General features: G+C 39.7%; 1 protein-coding gene across 1 annotated transcript; it reads left to right on the top strand.

Moving 5' to 3' along the window:
- Window positions 1–5,641: 5,641 nt before the first annotated feature.
- SAT1 (spermidine/spermine N1-acetyltransferase 1) lies at window positions 5,642–14,404 on the top strand. Its single transcript, XM_083361915.1, has 6 exons — window positions 5,642–5,906; window positions 7,893–7,944; window positions 10,152–10,235; window positions 11,782–11,883; window positions 11,977–12,017; window positions 13,890–14,404. Exons 1-6 carry the CDS (start codon window positions 5,841–5,843, stop codon window positions 14,058–14,060), a joined length of 516 nt encoding a protein of 171 aa, XP_083218041.1. The 5' UTR covers window positions 5,642–5,840; the 3' UTR covers window positions 14,061–14,404.
- Window positions 14,405–14,917: the final 513 nt, after the last annotated feature.

Raw genomic sequence — 14,917 nt, 5'->3', positions numbered from 1 at the left:
CCCAGATATATTGGCGCGCCCCTTTCCTACAAGGAAGCTGCGCTCGGTTCTTACTCGAATTTCGAAGCCCAGCTCTTGATTTCATTGATCGACTGCCCAGTGATCTTTGATCAAATGGGGCGCGGGGGGGGGGAAATCACTGCGTGGGGGGAAAAAACAGCTCTTTTTCATCAGTCGTGCTTCAGCTGCACAAGCCGTTACGGGGGAGGAATGATCGTCTCCGATGACTGGCCTCGGTTTCCTTTTTGCAAACCGCTAGTCTTTAAAACAGGGGGTCTTCAAACTTGGCCCTTTTATGACTTGTGGACTTCAACTCCCAGAATTCCTCATCAGTCGTGCTTCAGCTGCACAAGCCGTTACGGGGGAGGAATGATCGTCTCCGATGACTGGCCTCGGTTTCCTTTTTGCAAACCGCTAGTCTTTAAAACAGGGGGTCTTCAAACTTGGCCCTTTTATGACTTGTGGACTTCAACTCCCAGAATTCCTCAGCCAGCTTTGCTGGCTGAAGAATTCTGGGAGTTGAAGTCCACAAGTCATAAAAGGGCCAAGTTTGAAGACCCCCTGCTTTAAAATCTCCTATCCAAAAAGCATCTGCCTGCTGCACGCATAATCGAGGGGGATGGTATCCTTGATGTAACTATAATTACTGTGTGGGGTAAACATAGATTCTCAGAAAAAACTGCCAATCATCAGCCAGCTAACCCATTTAATGGGAAGAAAGTGTCAAAGACAGCCAAATTAAGTAGATGTAATAAATTGCTGTGTGAAACTCAGCGATGGACAAAAGGTTTTAGATGGGGGGGGGGGGAAGAACCAAACAGGGGGAGGGCAGAGGCTGATACTGGCATGATGTCATGGGAAAGTGGGACAAATATTTTAGGGGATGAAATGTCTTTAAGCCTTGCAAAAGGTCAAGTCTTTGGGGTGGGGTGGGGGCTTGGTCATTACAAAGTGTCTCTAAGAATTCTCACAACTTTTATGAGATTTAAGGCATCTATTTTTACCTTCGATACCTCAGAAAGAACATAAGTAAGTAAAACTGGCCTTGTTTACTTGGGGGAGATTTGGGAGGAGGCTACAAAAAGGATGCGACAAGGTTGCAGCCCACAATCACTGATTGCTCTCATCTTATAAATTTGTCCACAAAACTCACCTTGTTTTCAAACAAAATGTTAAAATAAACTCATTTTTCACAATTATGTATTGATCATTTTCATTTGGAAGAAGGATCAATGTGAAAATTGGTTTCACTACTTCATTAATTTGTTTTGCAGGCTACATTCAATTGGAGATATAAAAACAAAATATCTTATTACTCATGAACAACACTTAGTCATGCATAACTTCTAACAATCAAACAGGTTAAGTATGCCCCAACTTTTGGCTTTCTGACTGGCATTTCCTGAATCATAATCTAGGGGCTTTCCAATTTTTTCAGATCCTGTTAGCTTAAGAACAAAAAAAATCTCAGGACCCATGTTGGCTGTGTTTACGTGAGTGTGTGTGTGTGTGTGTGTGTCTCATTAGTCACTCGCAGAAATTAATCGAGTTCTCTTGGAACCATGCATTTTATGGAGCATTGTTTGAAAAAGTCTGTCAGAGACAATATACCTTAAGTATAACTGGGATGGAGGGTATCCTTTTCCAATTGAGGTTTGTGAGTTTCACAGTGCATTCGGTGCCACGATGCTAGACTAGAAAGGCCTGATACTGTACTATAAGACTCATAAAACAAAACAACCCAGCTGGATGTTTCTTCCCAGTGTTTTCCCACAAGTACAGAAGCTGCTTTTTTTTTAATCAACCAAAGCATTTTGGTTTTGGCTGTGACAGCGTAGATAATTAGTCTTTTTTATCTTCATCCAAATCCCAATACATCTGTTAGCCAGGAATCCTGCATAGGATAGAAGGATAGAAAAGTGTTGTGATTCAGGGTCAGCCTGTGGGTTCGGCAGTTGGGTCGGACGACTCGGAGGAGGAGGGGGGTGTTGAAGAGCTTGCTGATGATGGCTTTGAGGCTCCGCAGAGCCCTCAGCCAGGCCCCTCCCACCTGGTGGAGACCCAGCTGTGTGAGCCTGACAGCGTGGATGAAGATGACCCACAGCTGGCCCTGTTCAAGGACGCCCCACGCAGGAGGCAGTCAATCAGGAGTAAACAGAGGAAGGCAATGGGGCACCTCAGAAGGAGGCAGAGAGAGGCCATGCCCTGAGCTGTATTTAAGGGGAATGTGTGGGAGGGCTGGTGTGCTGAAGGCAACTGCTTGGATAGCTCCTGTTTCATAGCTCCTGTTTCATAGCTCCTGTTTCATAGCTCCTGTTTCATAGCTCCTATTTCATGGTTGGTGTCTGTTTTATGTTAATAAATTTGGCAGGCTTTATTCCAGCCTCTTGCCGTTTGTAAAGGGGTTGTCCCTGCCTTTTCTGCAGGGCCGGTAGCAGGCTGGTACAGAACAAAAAGAAAGATTGGAGGAGCAGGAGGCAGGTTCTTTGCTTCAATCCCAAACTTGTGGAAGCTGCTGGAAGATCAGAGAAAGAAAGTCTCAGAAAAATTCAAGAATGAACTGAGACACATTTGAGGGTAATCCACAACACTGACTAAAAAGGCACCACCAGGAGAGTCCTATACTCACCATATGTCCAGCAGTGAGCAAGCCAAGAAGAATTTCAAGTTCTGCCAAATGGTCAAGCATTGGCCACAGAGAAAAACTTCTACCAGGGCCTTGGGGAGAATTACCAAGGCTAGAAGTTCAAATTGGTTCTGCATCAATAGGGACCATGAGTGAAAGTTGATATAGCAAGAGTAATGAGAAAGTCCAAAAAGAAACTGAGAGGAGCTAATGAATGATCCTTTATTATCAAAGCACAACATGTATACAATGAGATTGGCTGAGCCTCCCTTTGAGCCCCCACCACCGCAACTCGCAGTGACAACAAACCCACCATCTTGTTATAGCATGTGAGATAATTGCACAACGCGCTGACCTTGCAAGTCTATCATACATAGAGTTATTTCCCGTTCAAGAGCCTGACAGCCCATGGATAGAAACTGTTGCTGTGGCTGGCTATACTTCTATATCTCCTACCCAATGGTAGGAGAATAAAAAGGTACCAACCATGGTGTGAGTCATCCATGAGAATTTTCCTCACTCTTCCAAGGCAGCAGGCCCTGGTGATGTCATCCAGTGTTGTCAGGACACAGCCCACAACGTTTTGTGCTATGCTCACCACCCTCTGTAATATCTTTCTATCCACGGCTGTCAAACCAGCATACCAAACCACAATACAGTGTGAGAGGACGCTTTCTATAGTAGACCAGTAAAAGGTCATTAGTCGTTGTTCTATCCTGTTCTTCCGCAAGACCCTGAGGAAGTGGAGTCTCTATTGGGCCTTTCTGGCTACCTGGGTTGTATTGATTTTCCAGGTAAGATCTTCACAGAGGTAGACTCCCAGGAATTTAAAGGAGGAAACACTCTCCACACAGCCCCCTCCCCCGATGTAAAGTGGGGCAGGTTCCTCTCTTTTCCTCCGGAAGTCTACCAGCATCTTCTTTGTCTTGCTGATGTTCACGTGCAAGTTGTTCTCTAGACACCATGAGGGTAGTTTTTGTACCTCCCCCCTGTACACTGTTTCGTCTCCACCTGTAATAAGACCCACTACAGTGGTATCATCTGCGAACTTAATGATCGCACCGGATGGGTCGGACAATACACAATCATGTGTACAGTGAATACAGGTAAGGGCTAAGCACGCAGCCCTGTGGTGAGCCAGTGCAAAGCTTCAGAGAGGTGGATGAAACAGACCCAACCTGTTTATAGCTGGTCCCTAAGAAAGTCTTTAATCCAATCACAGATGGAGGGGGGGAAATTCAAGTCAGCTTTTCAATAAGGATGCTCGGCAGAATAGTGTTGAATGAAAAGCATCCTGACATAGCTTCCAGGTTTCTCCAGATGGCTTGCTACAGAGTGTAAAGCGGTAGCTATGGCATTCTCTGTCGACCTATTCCCTCTGTAGGCAAACTGATGTTTGTCAAAGTCCAGTGGGAGGCATATCCTAAGATGTTGGAAAATCAGTCTTTCAAAGCATTTCATCACTACAGACGTTAATGCAATAGGTCTGTAGTCGTTTAGGCAATTAATTGCTGTTTTCTTCGGGACTGGGACAATGGTAGCTGCTATCAAACGTGATGGTACACAGGCAGTTTGCAAGGAGATGTTAAAGATCCTTGTCAGGACCCCTGCACCAGTATCCCCAGCACCCCATCTGGGCCTGCAGCTTTGCTGGGATTCACAGCCTTCAATAGAGCTTTCACTTGATGTTCATACAGGGTGACTGGCTAAGAATCAGAAGGCTGGCCAGCAGAAGCTACGAGGTCTGGTGGGTATATAGTGATCTACATCTGACAGGACTTTTGCTGTCCAAGGGAATCAACAGTTGTATTAAAGTATTTAATAGGTGCTACCATATCTGAAAATATGAGTTTATGTAAAATTGTTATATAAGGGTATCAACTGTCAGTCCTGTCAGCACAGTCAATAATACAAATTAAGGATAGATAAATTAATTATAATGAAAGCTATAACCCCTGATTGGACTGATGATGCTGGATGGAAGGAGAAAGGGTGGCAGGAAATGTACCAATAACTACCTTCAAATTAATTTGTGAAAGAATACAACACTGCCCACCTTTATTGCTGCTGCACATAAAGGTAAGCTGCAGAGGCAGCACTAGTTACTTTATACAGTATATTCAAGTTATTTGCCACCTGTCTCACTGTTGAGCAATTCTTTATATTGTTTTAAAAGTTATTATATATACGTTCCTCCTGATTCAAATGTGGCCTCTCAGAAACCCATGATGGAAGGCAGTTTTTCTGGAAATTCCTCCTTATGGTATTTCTGCTTTGGAGCAGTGCTAACAGGAGTTTTTGTTTGTTTGAGGAATTGGCATATGGAGTGGGGAGTTAATTTGCAAACCTCTTCTATAATACATTACAAGCTGATGTGGCAGCCTCTGCACTGAGCATCGGTTTTCGTTATTTCCCTGATCCGTGCCCCATTCTGATGCTGCAAAATAAAAACTGGCTTGCAGTTGCCCTAAGTATGGGGACCTTTTGAAAGAACATCTGCTACAGAATTGAAAGAGATTGTTTGAAAGAGGATTACAGTAGAATGGTTTACGGTAAAGATAAGCAGCCTGGTTTCCGTCCAGACGTTTTGGACTGATCCACATTTCCAAACTGCTTGGAACTGATCAGAACCGAACTCCAAAAGCATCTAGATATCCTAGGTCAGGGGTCTTCAAACCTGGCCCTTTGATGACTTGTGGACTTCAACTCCCAGAATTCCTTAGCTAGGCACGCTGACTGAGGAATTCTGGGAGCTGAAGTCCACAAGTCATCAAAGGGCCAAGTTTGACGACCCCTGTCCTAGGTGCTCGTTCCCACGAAAAAATGAGCTGCTCCATGAGATGGTGCTCTCAGCGCAGCCCAAAGCTTGCCTGAGTCATTGTTTAGGCAGCCTCAGGGCATCATTTCCTAAAAAGATGAGGTAATCTGTAGGAGGATGAAAGGGAGGGACGATGCGTCAAGTGGCGTTTCTGATTGGCCGAGAGGGCTGCGCTGGGCTATAAATAGAGGCTAGACGGAAGAGACCTAGGCAGAAAGTGCTACGTGCGCTCTTCCTTCGGCCTTTGCTTTGTTCTCGGTGCCCAAGGGAATGCTGCCTGCCTGACTGTGCCGCCAACGCCGCGCCCGGGACGCGAATGAAGAAACTTCTTCTCTTGCTCTTCAACTATCGGGGACTCGCGAGAGGCGGGAGACGCAAGGGAAAACGTCGCCGAAAATGGCCTCCTTCCATATCCGAGCCGCGCGGCCCGAGGACTGCGCTGATATTCTGCGCCTCATAAAGGTATACTTGTACCTCGCTTCGTGCCGGCCCCGGAGACTCGCCCGGCCGCCGCACCCAGCCCCGCCTGTTGTGGAAAAACCTTAATAAAGTTGAACTCCAATGCCGTCCGGTTCGCCTCCTTTTGTTCTGATTTAAGCAGCCATAAAAAGTTTTGCCTAATATAAAATACGGGGAAAGAGCGAAGGGTTATCGCAGGAACCAGAAAGGCGGTGCGGTTCCCCACGGATCCCGGCTACTTTTATCAACGGCCTTCCAGAGGCCATGAGACTGTCAGGAGACATCAACAAGGGCGACAGCAAAAACCCACTAGAGTAGCATTAATACCCAGGGTCCTGACTACCGTTTGTCTCGCTCTTCTTTACGTGCAATTTCTTCTTTTTAAGAAAACGAGGTTTCCTGGCCTTTTAAGGCTCGACATTTTGGTTATGCCACGTTTTCACGTGCTGAACTCGACAAAAGCTTCAGCTTTTTGCCTTTCATGTGTTATACAATTAAAGTTGTAGTGATTAATTATAGATAATGTGTATTGTATTTATGTTCTGTTTAATTTCCCTCCAGCTTTTGCTGGGTTTTTTTCCCCCTGTTCCAACTATGAAACTAGATATATTTTATCATATTATTCCCTTTTCGGTGGTTGTTATTATTATTATTATTATTATTATTATTATTATTATTATTATTATTATTATTATTAATTTTATTTGTATACCGCCCTTCTCCCGAAGGACTCAGGGCGATGAACAGGGCAATACATATTAAAAAAAACAAGATACAAAAATTAAAAACGATTAAACAAAATGCCCACGAATAAGTTAAAACACATTTAAAAGTAGGTTAAAACAGATTAGTAAAACCCAACCCCATCCCATCAGGCTAGGCCAGCTTGTTCGAAAAGGTAGGTTTTGAGATAATGTGGATTATGACAATAATTTAATTATAGATGTATTTGTGCTTAAGGTGAAATCAAACTGATGTTTTTAATGCAATAAAGTAATAGAGCAGACGATATTTTACTTCCACAGAGATTGAACAATCTCCACCTGAAGTAGATTTACCTTTGCCCTAAAGCGATATGCTACAGTACGTTTTTTTAAAAAGGAAAACAAGTTAAATCTAGCATTTCAGTTAGGAGCAAAGTCCTAGGGTGGGGGTGGAGATTGTTTTGACAACCCTGAACAACTTTTCTTCCCTTTGGACACACATCTTTGCCTTCATGAGTTGGCAAAGAATTCCTTCCTCTTAGGAGGAGGAGGAGTCTTTATGATGATTAATCTGTGTGATACAATTAAAAATAAGACTTAAGTTGCAATTGATTCTACAGGGGTAGGCAACCTTGCCTGTTTTATGACTCGTGGACTTCAACTCCCAGAATTCTGGGCGTTGGAAGTCCACAAGTCATAAAAGAGCCAAGGTTGCCTACGCCTGTATCTACAATATCTAATCGGATTCTTTTGTCCTAAGACAGGATACTGAGAGCCAGACATACATGAAACTGCATCCAATGTGAAATTGGATACTGGGATCTATTACTCTACAAAACTAAACCCTAGTGTTCAGTTGAGTCCTTATTAAAAATAAATTTATGGGATGATATAGTAATATAATTTTCCTTAAGACATTTTTAGTATTTGTGGAATAGCCACAGAGAGTTCAAATCCAGGAATACTACTTTGGAAGTATGTCCCATGGTACACCATAAGTCTTGCTTTCAGATAGGCTTACACGGTACTGCTGTTTCATAATGCAGTTCTGTGTCCAGTTGTTCAGATACCACTATGATTACTTTGTACCTTTAGAAATTATTAGAGGATTCCCTCAAGATTGTCACTAAGACTTTGCACAGGAGATGACACTTTCATAAAAATTTTTCCTTATATAAATAGATAGTAGAATAAAAAACATAACTTTCCAAATAAAAATAAATGAACTTGTTCTTTCAGTCTAATGGAATAGAAAATTAGCCATAATATGTTTTGTTTTTGACAGGAGCTTGCTAAATACGAAGATATGGAGGAGCAAGTAGTACTGACTGAAAAAGGTAATGGTATACTTTAGAATAAATCTGGTTAATTTAGGCGATCGCGGCGCCAGAGGACGGGCAGGGAGAGTGCTCTCTCCACTGCCTGGTTTTCCTTTGTTGGGAGACCCTGAAAAGGGTCAAAAGTCGCCCTGGAGGGGTGACGACCGTGAGGAGGACCTCCGACTGATCGCGGAAGGGCAGCAGCCCCTCCGTTTGATCCAGAGCAGCTCCTTTTGACTGACGAAGAAAGGATCAGCCATCAACATGGCCGATCACTAAGCCATTACCAGCTGAAAGCCAAAATCACCAAGCACAACGAAAGCAACACAGAGGAATTGGGTGAGACCTTACCTTTACCTTTCTTATATCTTCAACTACTTTCCTGTGGGAGCGTTTTGAAAATTTATTTCTCCCCTCCCCCTTTGGAATGGCAGTGTTTACCTACCTGGCGAATTAAAGCTTCGAAAAGAAAAGAAAACTAAACTACTAAATAATTGGACTTGCAACTTTTGGATATTTGGAGTCCCAAAAAGTTCTTATTTCTACGGGGACCTATTACCTTATCTACTTGTTAAGCTGGGGGGGGGGGAAATAAACTGGATAAAAGCCTAATTTGAGTTTGGAAAAAGACTTTATATGCTATCGGGGACATCTTGTGGCAAAGCCTGGTATAGCAAGTGATTTTTTTTTTTTACTGAGACCTGCTTACAGCCTAGATTTGTCCTTGGTACTATCTAAAAAAGATAAGAAAACTTGAAACAGCTGGGTGGTGAAAACAACTTCTAGGAATAGTGGAGGTGGAAATTCACTGTCTTCTATCAAAAATAGCCTCCACTAAAGAACTATCTGTAAACACCTTAGAAATGGAAGAATACTACCCACAACATAATTATAAGGTTATACTTGAAAAAATCCTTGAAGCTACTGAGCTAATGAATTCCTGACTGAAAGACAAAGGGGCTAGCCTAAATTTACAAAATGAAGCCCTGATTTCAAGTGATGAACTTACAATCCAAAAAGCAACAGAGGAGGAAGAAAACAATATCAAGACAGAAAGCTTTAAAGAACAACAAGTACAATCTATTGAGAACTTTGATAGTCAAACCATGATTTCAACCAAAAAATCTACAATTCAAAAACCAACAGAAGCTGAAGAAAGCAACACTAGGATGGAGGGTGCTAAAGATCAACAAGTACACCTTATTGAGAATCTAGACAACCAAACAACAACCACAACATTGGACATGACTTCTTACCCAAGCCAGATGAAACCGGAAGAAGAAGACCAGATTGAATTGACAACAAATATACTAAACCAAACATGGAGATTTGAACTATTAGGGCAACAATTCAATGATTACAAAGGGGCCAGTTCCTTTGAAAAATTGACAACTGGATGGTCTCCCTTGATTCAAATAATATGTGTAGGAATGAAGGGAGATCCACTTGAGGATTTAAAGGTACTGATATGGAAGCCTGCTTGGCACAAAAAGACAGCCAGACTTAGAGTTAAAAAAATGGGATTTCTTGATTTATAATGGAGGAGCCTAAAATTTCACTTTAAAAGATATTAATTGATTTAATATTTAGGACTTTGATGTACAAGGGAAATGAAAATTAGCTATTAGAATATAGTTTTGAATTATAATACGGAAGTTGGATTGAGACAATAAAGGATACTTTATTAGTAAGTGATGTACTAGGACGAGAAATAGAATATATTTGTGAAATAAAATAATGTATTTAAGTAAGCAATATGTGTATTTTAGATATGACAACTACTATGTAATGAAATAAGGGAAATTTGGGTTACCCGAAATCTAAATATTATGGATTTTAAAGGCCAAATTGGAACACTGTAATTGAAATTAGGTAAAATTTAAAAACAAGACATGGATATGTATAAGTAAAAATATATTGATAAAATGTCTTAACTGATTGTGCTACAATTAGAAATGTACTAACTTGAATGTGATATAGTAATTAAGGGAAATAGAGAGGGAATTTTTGATGATGTAACCTGAGACATGTACAAAAGATCATGTTATTGGACTATTGATTACCCAATCACGCTGCTTCCTAAATATTTGGATGTAAAACTGGTAAATTAATAAAACTTGTTTTTGTTTTTGTTTTGTTTTGTTTAAAAAAAGAATAAATCTGGTTAATTTACATGGGAGATTGGGAAATGGTAGTTAAATCATCCATATGTTCTCATTCTGTAGATCTTCTTGAGGATGGTTTTGGAGAACATCCTTTCTATCACTGCCTCGTTGCAGAAGTGCCAAAAGAACACTGGGCACCTGAAGGTGAAACTTAAACATTGTAATGTCTTTATTAGAAAAACTAAAATTTAAACATCTTTAATAGAATTATACATAAATATTGCAAGGTTAATACTTAAAACATGAAAATATATCTTGGATTCAGACCTTGTCTTCCATGAATGGAAGGGTTCTTTTTTAAATCTTAATTCATCAGTTCTGCTGGCAGGGAAAGGGAGGAGACATCCGCATAAATATCTACTCTGGAGAATCTAAGGACCATCCAGAATAGCTGACAGTGGAGGGAAGGCTACAGGGGACGATTGGAGAATCATCTCACTACTTCCCTGCTTGCTGGATTCTACAGAGCATTTCATTTAAGGAATGCTCCTATTGGCAAGAGCAAACTCTGAATCCAATTTGATGTCTTTTTTGTTGTTGCTTTTAAAAAAATGTGCTTAATTATCCTGAAGACCATGGAGAACCAGGTATAACAGTAGAAGAAGAAAAAGTGTAATTCCACTTGGTTTCATGGTTATTCTTGTTTGACCCTAACTTATCGCAATGCAAGTCTGTTAAATCACGTTTTCTTTAATTTGTCCCAATCTTCAGGTTACAGTCTCTAGCTTCGCCATGTACATGGCCCTTCCGTGTACATGGATGGGCGGGGAGGTAACTAAAAGATCCGTTACACAATAAAGTAGATGATCATGATATATGAGGTAAGGTCTCCAGGGACAAATACTATTCCCAAACATTTACCTCAAGTAAGAAGAAAGTATAAAAGCACTCGGTAGATCAGAAATCATATATGTAATTTCTGTTTTCAGAAATTTATGAAGCATAGGGGAATATAAAATCAAATTGGAGTCAGTAATGTCTTATACAGATGTAACTGGAAAGGGCCAAAAATTGAAAAGTGAACACTTGCTCCTTTTTACAAGTGCTAGTGAAAAACACTGGTAGCAATTAGCATGGCTGCTGCAATTCAACTGAAGAATATAGCTGCTCTTAATAATGTTTAGATATCACAGATGAAACAATGCAGTTGCCTCCTTTAAAGCACCTTTGTATTGTAAACAAACCTTCAGAATTTTTTAAGAAGATAAATACCAAAGGCTTTGATCTGGGAAAAATCTTGTGGGCATAAATGTAAGAACAGTCAATTACTGCAGCATTCTGATCTGCCGTTGTGAATTTGTTGAAGTTTGTATTGTTCCAACATGGTATCAATAGGATATGAAAAGAGTATTTTTAACAAAAAATTCTAATTTTAATGACAAACTGACACAACTGGCTGTGTATTTGAGCTGTATAGTTACTGGGCTTGTGCAAGCTCAGTTAACTGCATCTTATTAATATGACATTTCCTTTGACCAGTTTTTACTTGATGGGGATCTGTACTCTAATAGAACTGTTGCTTCTTATTGCATCTATTGAATTATAAATGTTTACTTTTGCAGCATAACAAATTAATTTTGCATGATTACAATACCTATTCTGACAGATGCATGTAAAACTTAAAATACACTAAGTTGTTTTGTTTTAATGATATTCTACCTATGTAAAATAAAAATAACTTTCATTGCAGGTTATGGTATTGTGGGCTTTGCCATGTATTATTTCACTTATGATCCATGGATTGGAAAATTGCTGTATCTTGAAGATTTCTTTGTGATGAATGAATTCAGAGGTATCTTAGATATTAAACATTAATATTTTAGAATCATGTTATATAAGCCTTATACAGATTTGATTTATAAAATTAAAAATTTCCCATCTTTAGGTTCCGGTATTGGTTCAGAAATTCTGAAGAATCTAAGTCAAGTAAGTAGATGATTATGACTTTCCATTGTATAGGGAAAAAAGTAATCGATCAGTTATCTTCAATACAAATGGAAATTTCATCTGATCAATTATTCCAGTCATAGTTTGTTTTACTCATTGATGACTATCTAATGCAGACATGTCATACACAAGGCCCGTGGGCCAGATCTGGCCCACCTGGCCCTTTGAGGGCAACCATAATGCTGATGCTGAGCTTGTCGATCAGAAGGTTGGCAGTTTGGTGGGTCGAATCCCGAGTGCCACGTAACAGAGTGAGCGCCTGTTACTCATCCCAGCTTCTGCCAACCTAGCAGTTCGAAAGCACGTAAAAATGCAAGTAGAAAAATAGGGACCACTACGATGGGAAGGTAACAGCGTTCTGTGCGCCTTTGGTGTCTAGTCGTGCCGGCCACATGACCACGGAGACGTCCTCGGACAAGCGCTGGCTCTTTGGCTTTGAAACGGAGATGAGCACCGGCCCCCTAGAGTTTGAAACGACTAGCACGCATGTGCAGGGGAACCTTTACCTTATAATGCTGATGCAGCCCTCAATGAAATTGAGTTTGACACCCCTGATCTAATGGGTCTCTTAGAACAATTTTCAAAGATCTTTATGTTTCCATGAAATAATTTTAGAAGATGTATATAAATACTAACATGTAATTCCGTTTTGCGCTAAGCAGAGTTATATAAAACAGAAATTAGAAATAGTAAGCCAACAAATATTAAAGGCATGAAATAAGAAAAACATAGTTAAAACTACTTTTCCCCAAACCATTTCCTTACTTCTCCATATTTTCCAAACGTGTAAATCATACTTCCACACATGTGCACTTAATTTTGTATATTACTTTTTGTTCAGTTATTTGAAAATAATTTAACGATAAATGTGGTGCACATTTTAAAGGTTCACTTTTAATTAGGATTCTTACGTAGAATCATTTCTATAAAAAACATTTTTTTTGCTCATGGCAAGATAGCTGTAACTACAGTATGCTATATTCAAAATATATTTCTGCATTGAAGTTTGATACCCTTTCCTCAGCAAGAAAAGTATTACATGATTTTAATTCAATCTGCATTTGAGATCTTCATGGTATCACACTGAATCATAGGTCTAAAAACTGTTCGTAAAATTATTTTTAAATACAATTGAAGCAGTAAGGGATTCTCAGTCCCATGAAGCCAATATTATTGAAATGCTATTGTTGGAATAGTATAGGTAGTTCTCACCTAACTATGGCAATTGGGACTAGGATTTCCATTGATAAGTAATGCAGCTGTAAAACATAACACCACTTGACTATGCTGCTTAGTAATGGAAATTTTGGTTGCAATTTCCATTCTTCAAACCATCTAACCAGGGAAGTCACATAGTTGCCATTTGCCTGCTTCCCTATTGATTCTGCTTCTAAGGAAGCCAGCAAAGAAGGTTGTAAGTGACAATCATGTAACCATGGGATGCTGTGACATTGCAATCGTGAACTAGGTGCCAAGCCCTGATCGTAATCATGTGACTGGGGACAATGCACCAGCTGTAAATACAAGGACTGGTTGTTGAAATAGTATAGGTAGTTCCACTACCATTTGTTCAGCACTATATTTAAGTTTGAACAGTCGCTGAACAAATGGTCATTAAATGAGGAAGACATGTATGTTAAATGTGTGTATTGCAGTGTTCATCCAGTTTTTCAGTTACTTTATACCTTCATTGTGAGGGTTTTTAAAAATTGTTATTGAGGTTAACCTATAAAATGCTCATATCTTGGGTTGCAAAGCAATCAAAAACATATTCGGAATATAAACATTTAGAGGTACCAAAAACATACTACCACTTTTACCTATGTTCGTGTTCTGTTTCGCTTTCCCCAGATTGCTGTCAAATGCCGTTGCAGCAGTATGCACTTTTTAGTAGCAGAATGGAATGAACCTTCCATTAGATTTTACAAAAGACGGGGAGCTTCTGATCTGTCATCTGAGGAAGGATGGAGACTCTTCAAAATAGACAAGGAGTATTTGATTAAGATGGCAACTGAAGAATAAGTGTTGTCAACCCAATAACCCAAATACAAATTAAATGTGTAATTTCTCAATTTGCTATTCCCGTATTGCTTTTCTTTCATTTTAATATTGAAATAGTTAATATGTATCTTAATCCTAAAGCTCTAATACTAATAGTGTGGATGTTACTGTGTTGTGGACTTCTGAGATTCCAATGTAGCAGCAGTTTACTGTTAGTACATCTATGATCCTAAAATGTCTATTATGTGTAACTTCATTGTAAGTATCCTTCTAATGTGTACAGTGTACACACTGGTATGGGTTTTTTTGTTTTCAATTATTGACATTTATGATGAAATAAATGTTTTCTTATTAGTGATCACAAATGCTTGTATCATCTTTTATTTATTGGCATTCTTCTCTAATTGTTTATATCCATTACAGTTTTGCTGCCTTTTTGCAATCTCATAACATATATTATCACTACCTTGTATCCCTTTTATGCCATCACCAGTTTGAAGAGCCCTCAAGGTACTGCTAGATATTTAATTCTTTGGGAAGTTTCCTACAGATTTAAGATAAGTCAACCTAGGAAAACTAAATTTCCAGTAGGGTGCTGCATTTTTTTAAGGACCTTTAACCTTGACACTAGAGCACACAAGGTACATAAAGGGGAAAAAGTATGAAATAAATTAGGGGAGAAGTCTTTCCACTGATTTCTTTCTCTTCAAAAAAGCTTTTAAATCAGGTTGTAGATAAACATATGATTCATTGGTTCAACAACTGTAGGCAATCCACTAAAACATTTTCCCCTGTTGTAATGCCAGGCAGAAAACTGCTTCTGACCAAAGCAGTTCATTACCTTGATAGTTTCTCTTCTACATTATTTTCCGTTATTA

Source organism: Vipera ursinii (genome assembly GCF_947247035.1).
Source record: "Vipera ursinii genome assembly, chromosome: 4".
In the NCBI taxonomy this organism is placed as follows: domain Eukaryota; kingdom Metazoa; phylum Chordata; class Lepidosauria; order Squamata; family Viperidae; genus Vipera; species Vipera ursinii.
The sequence above is the reverse complement of the archived record's forward strand: the minus strand, read 5'-3'. Positions and strand labels throughout refer to the sequence as shown.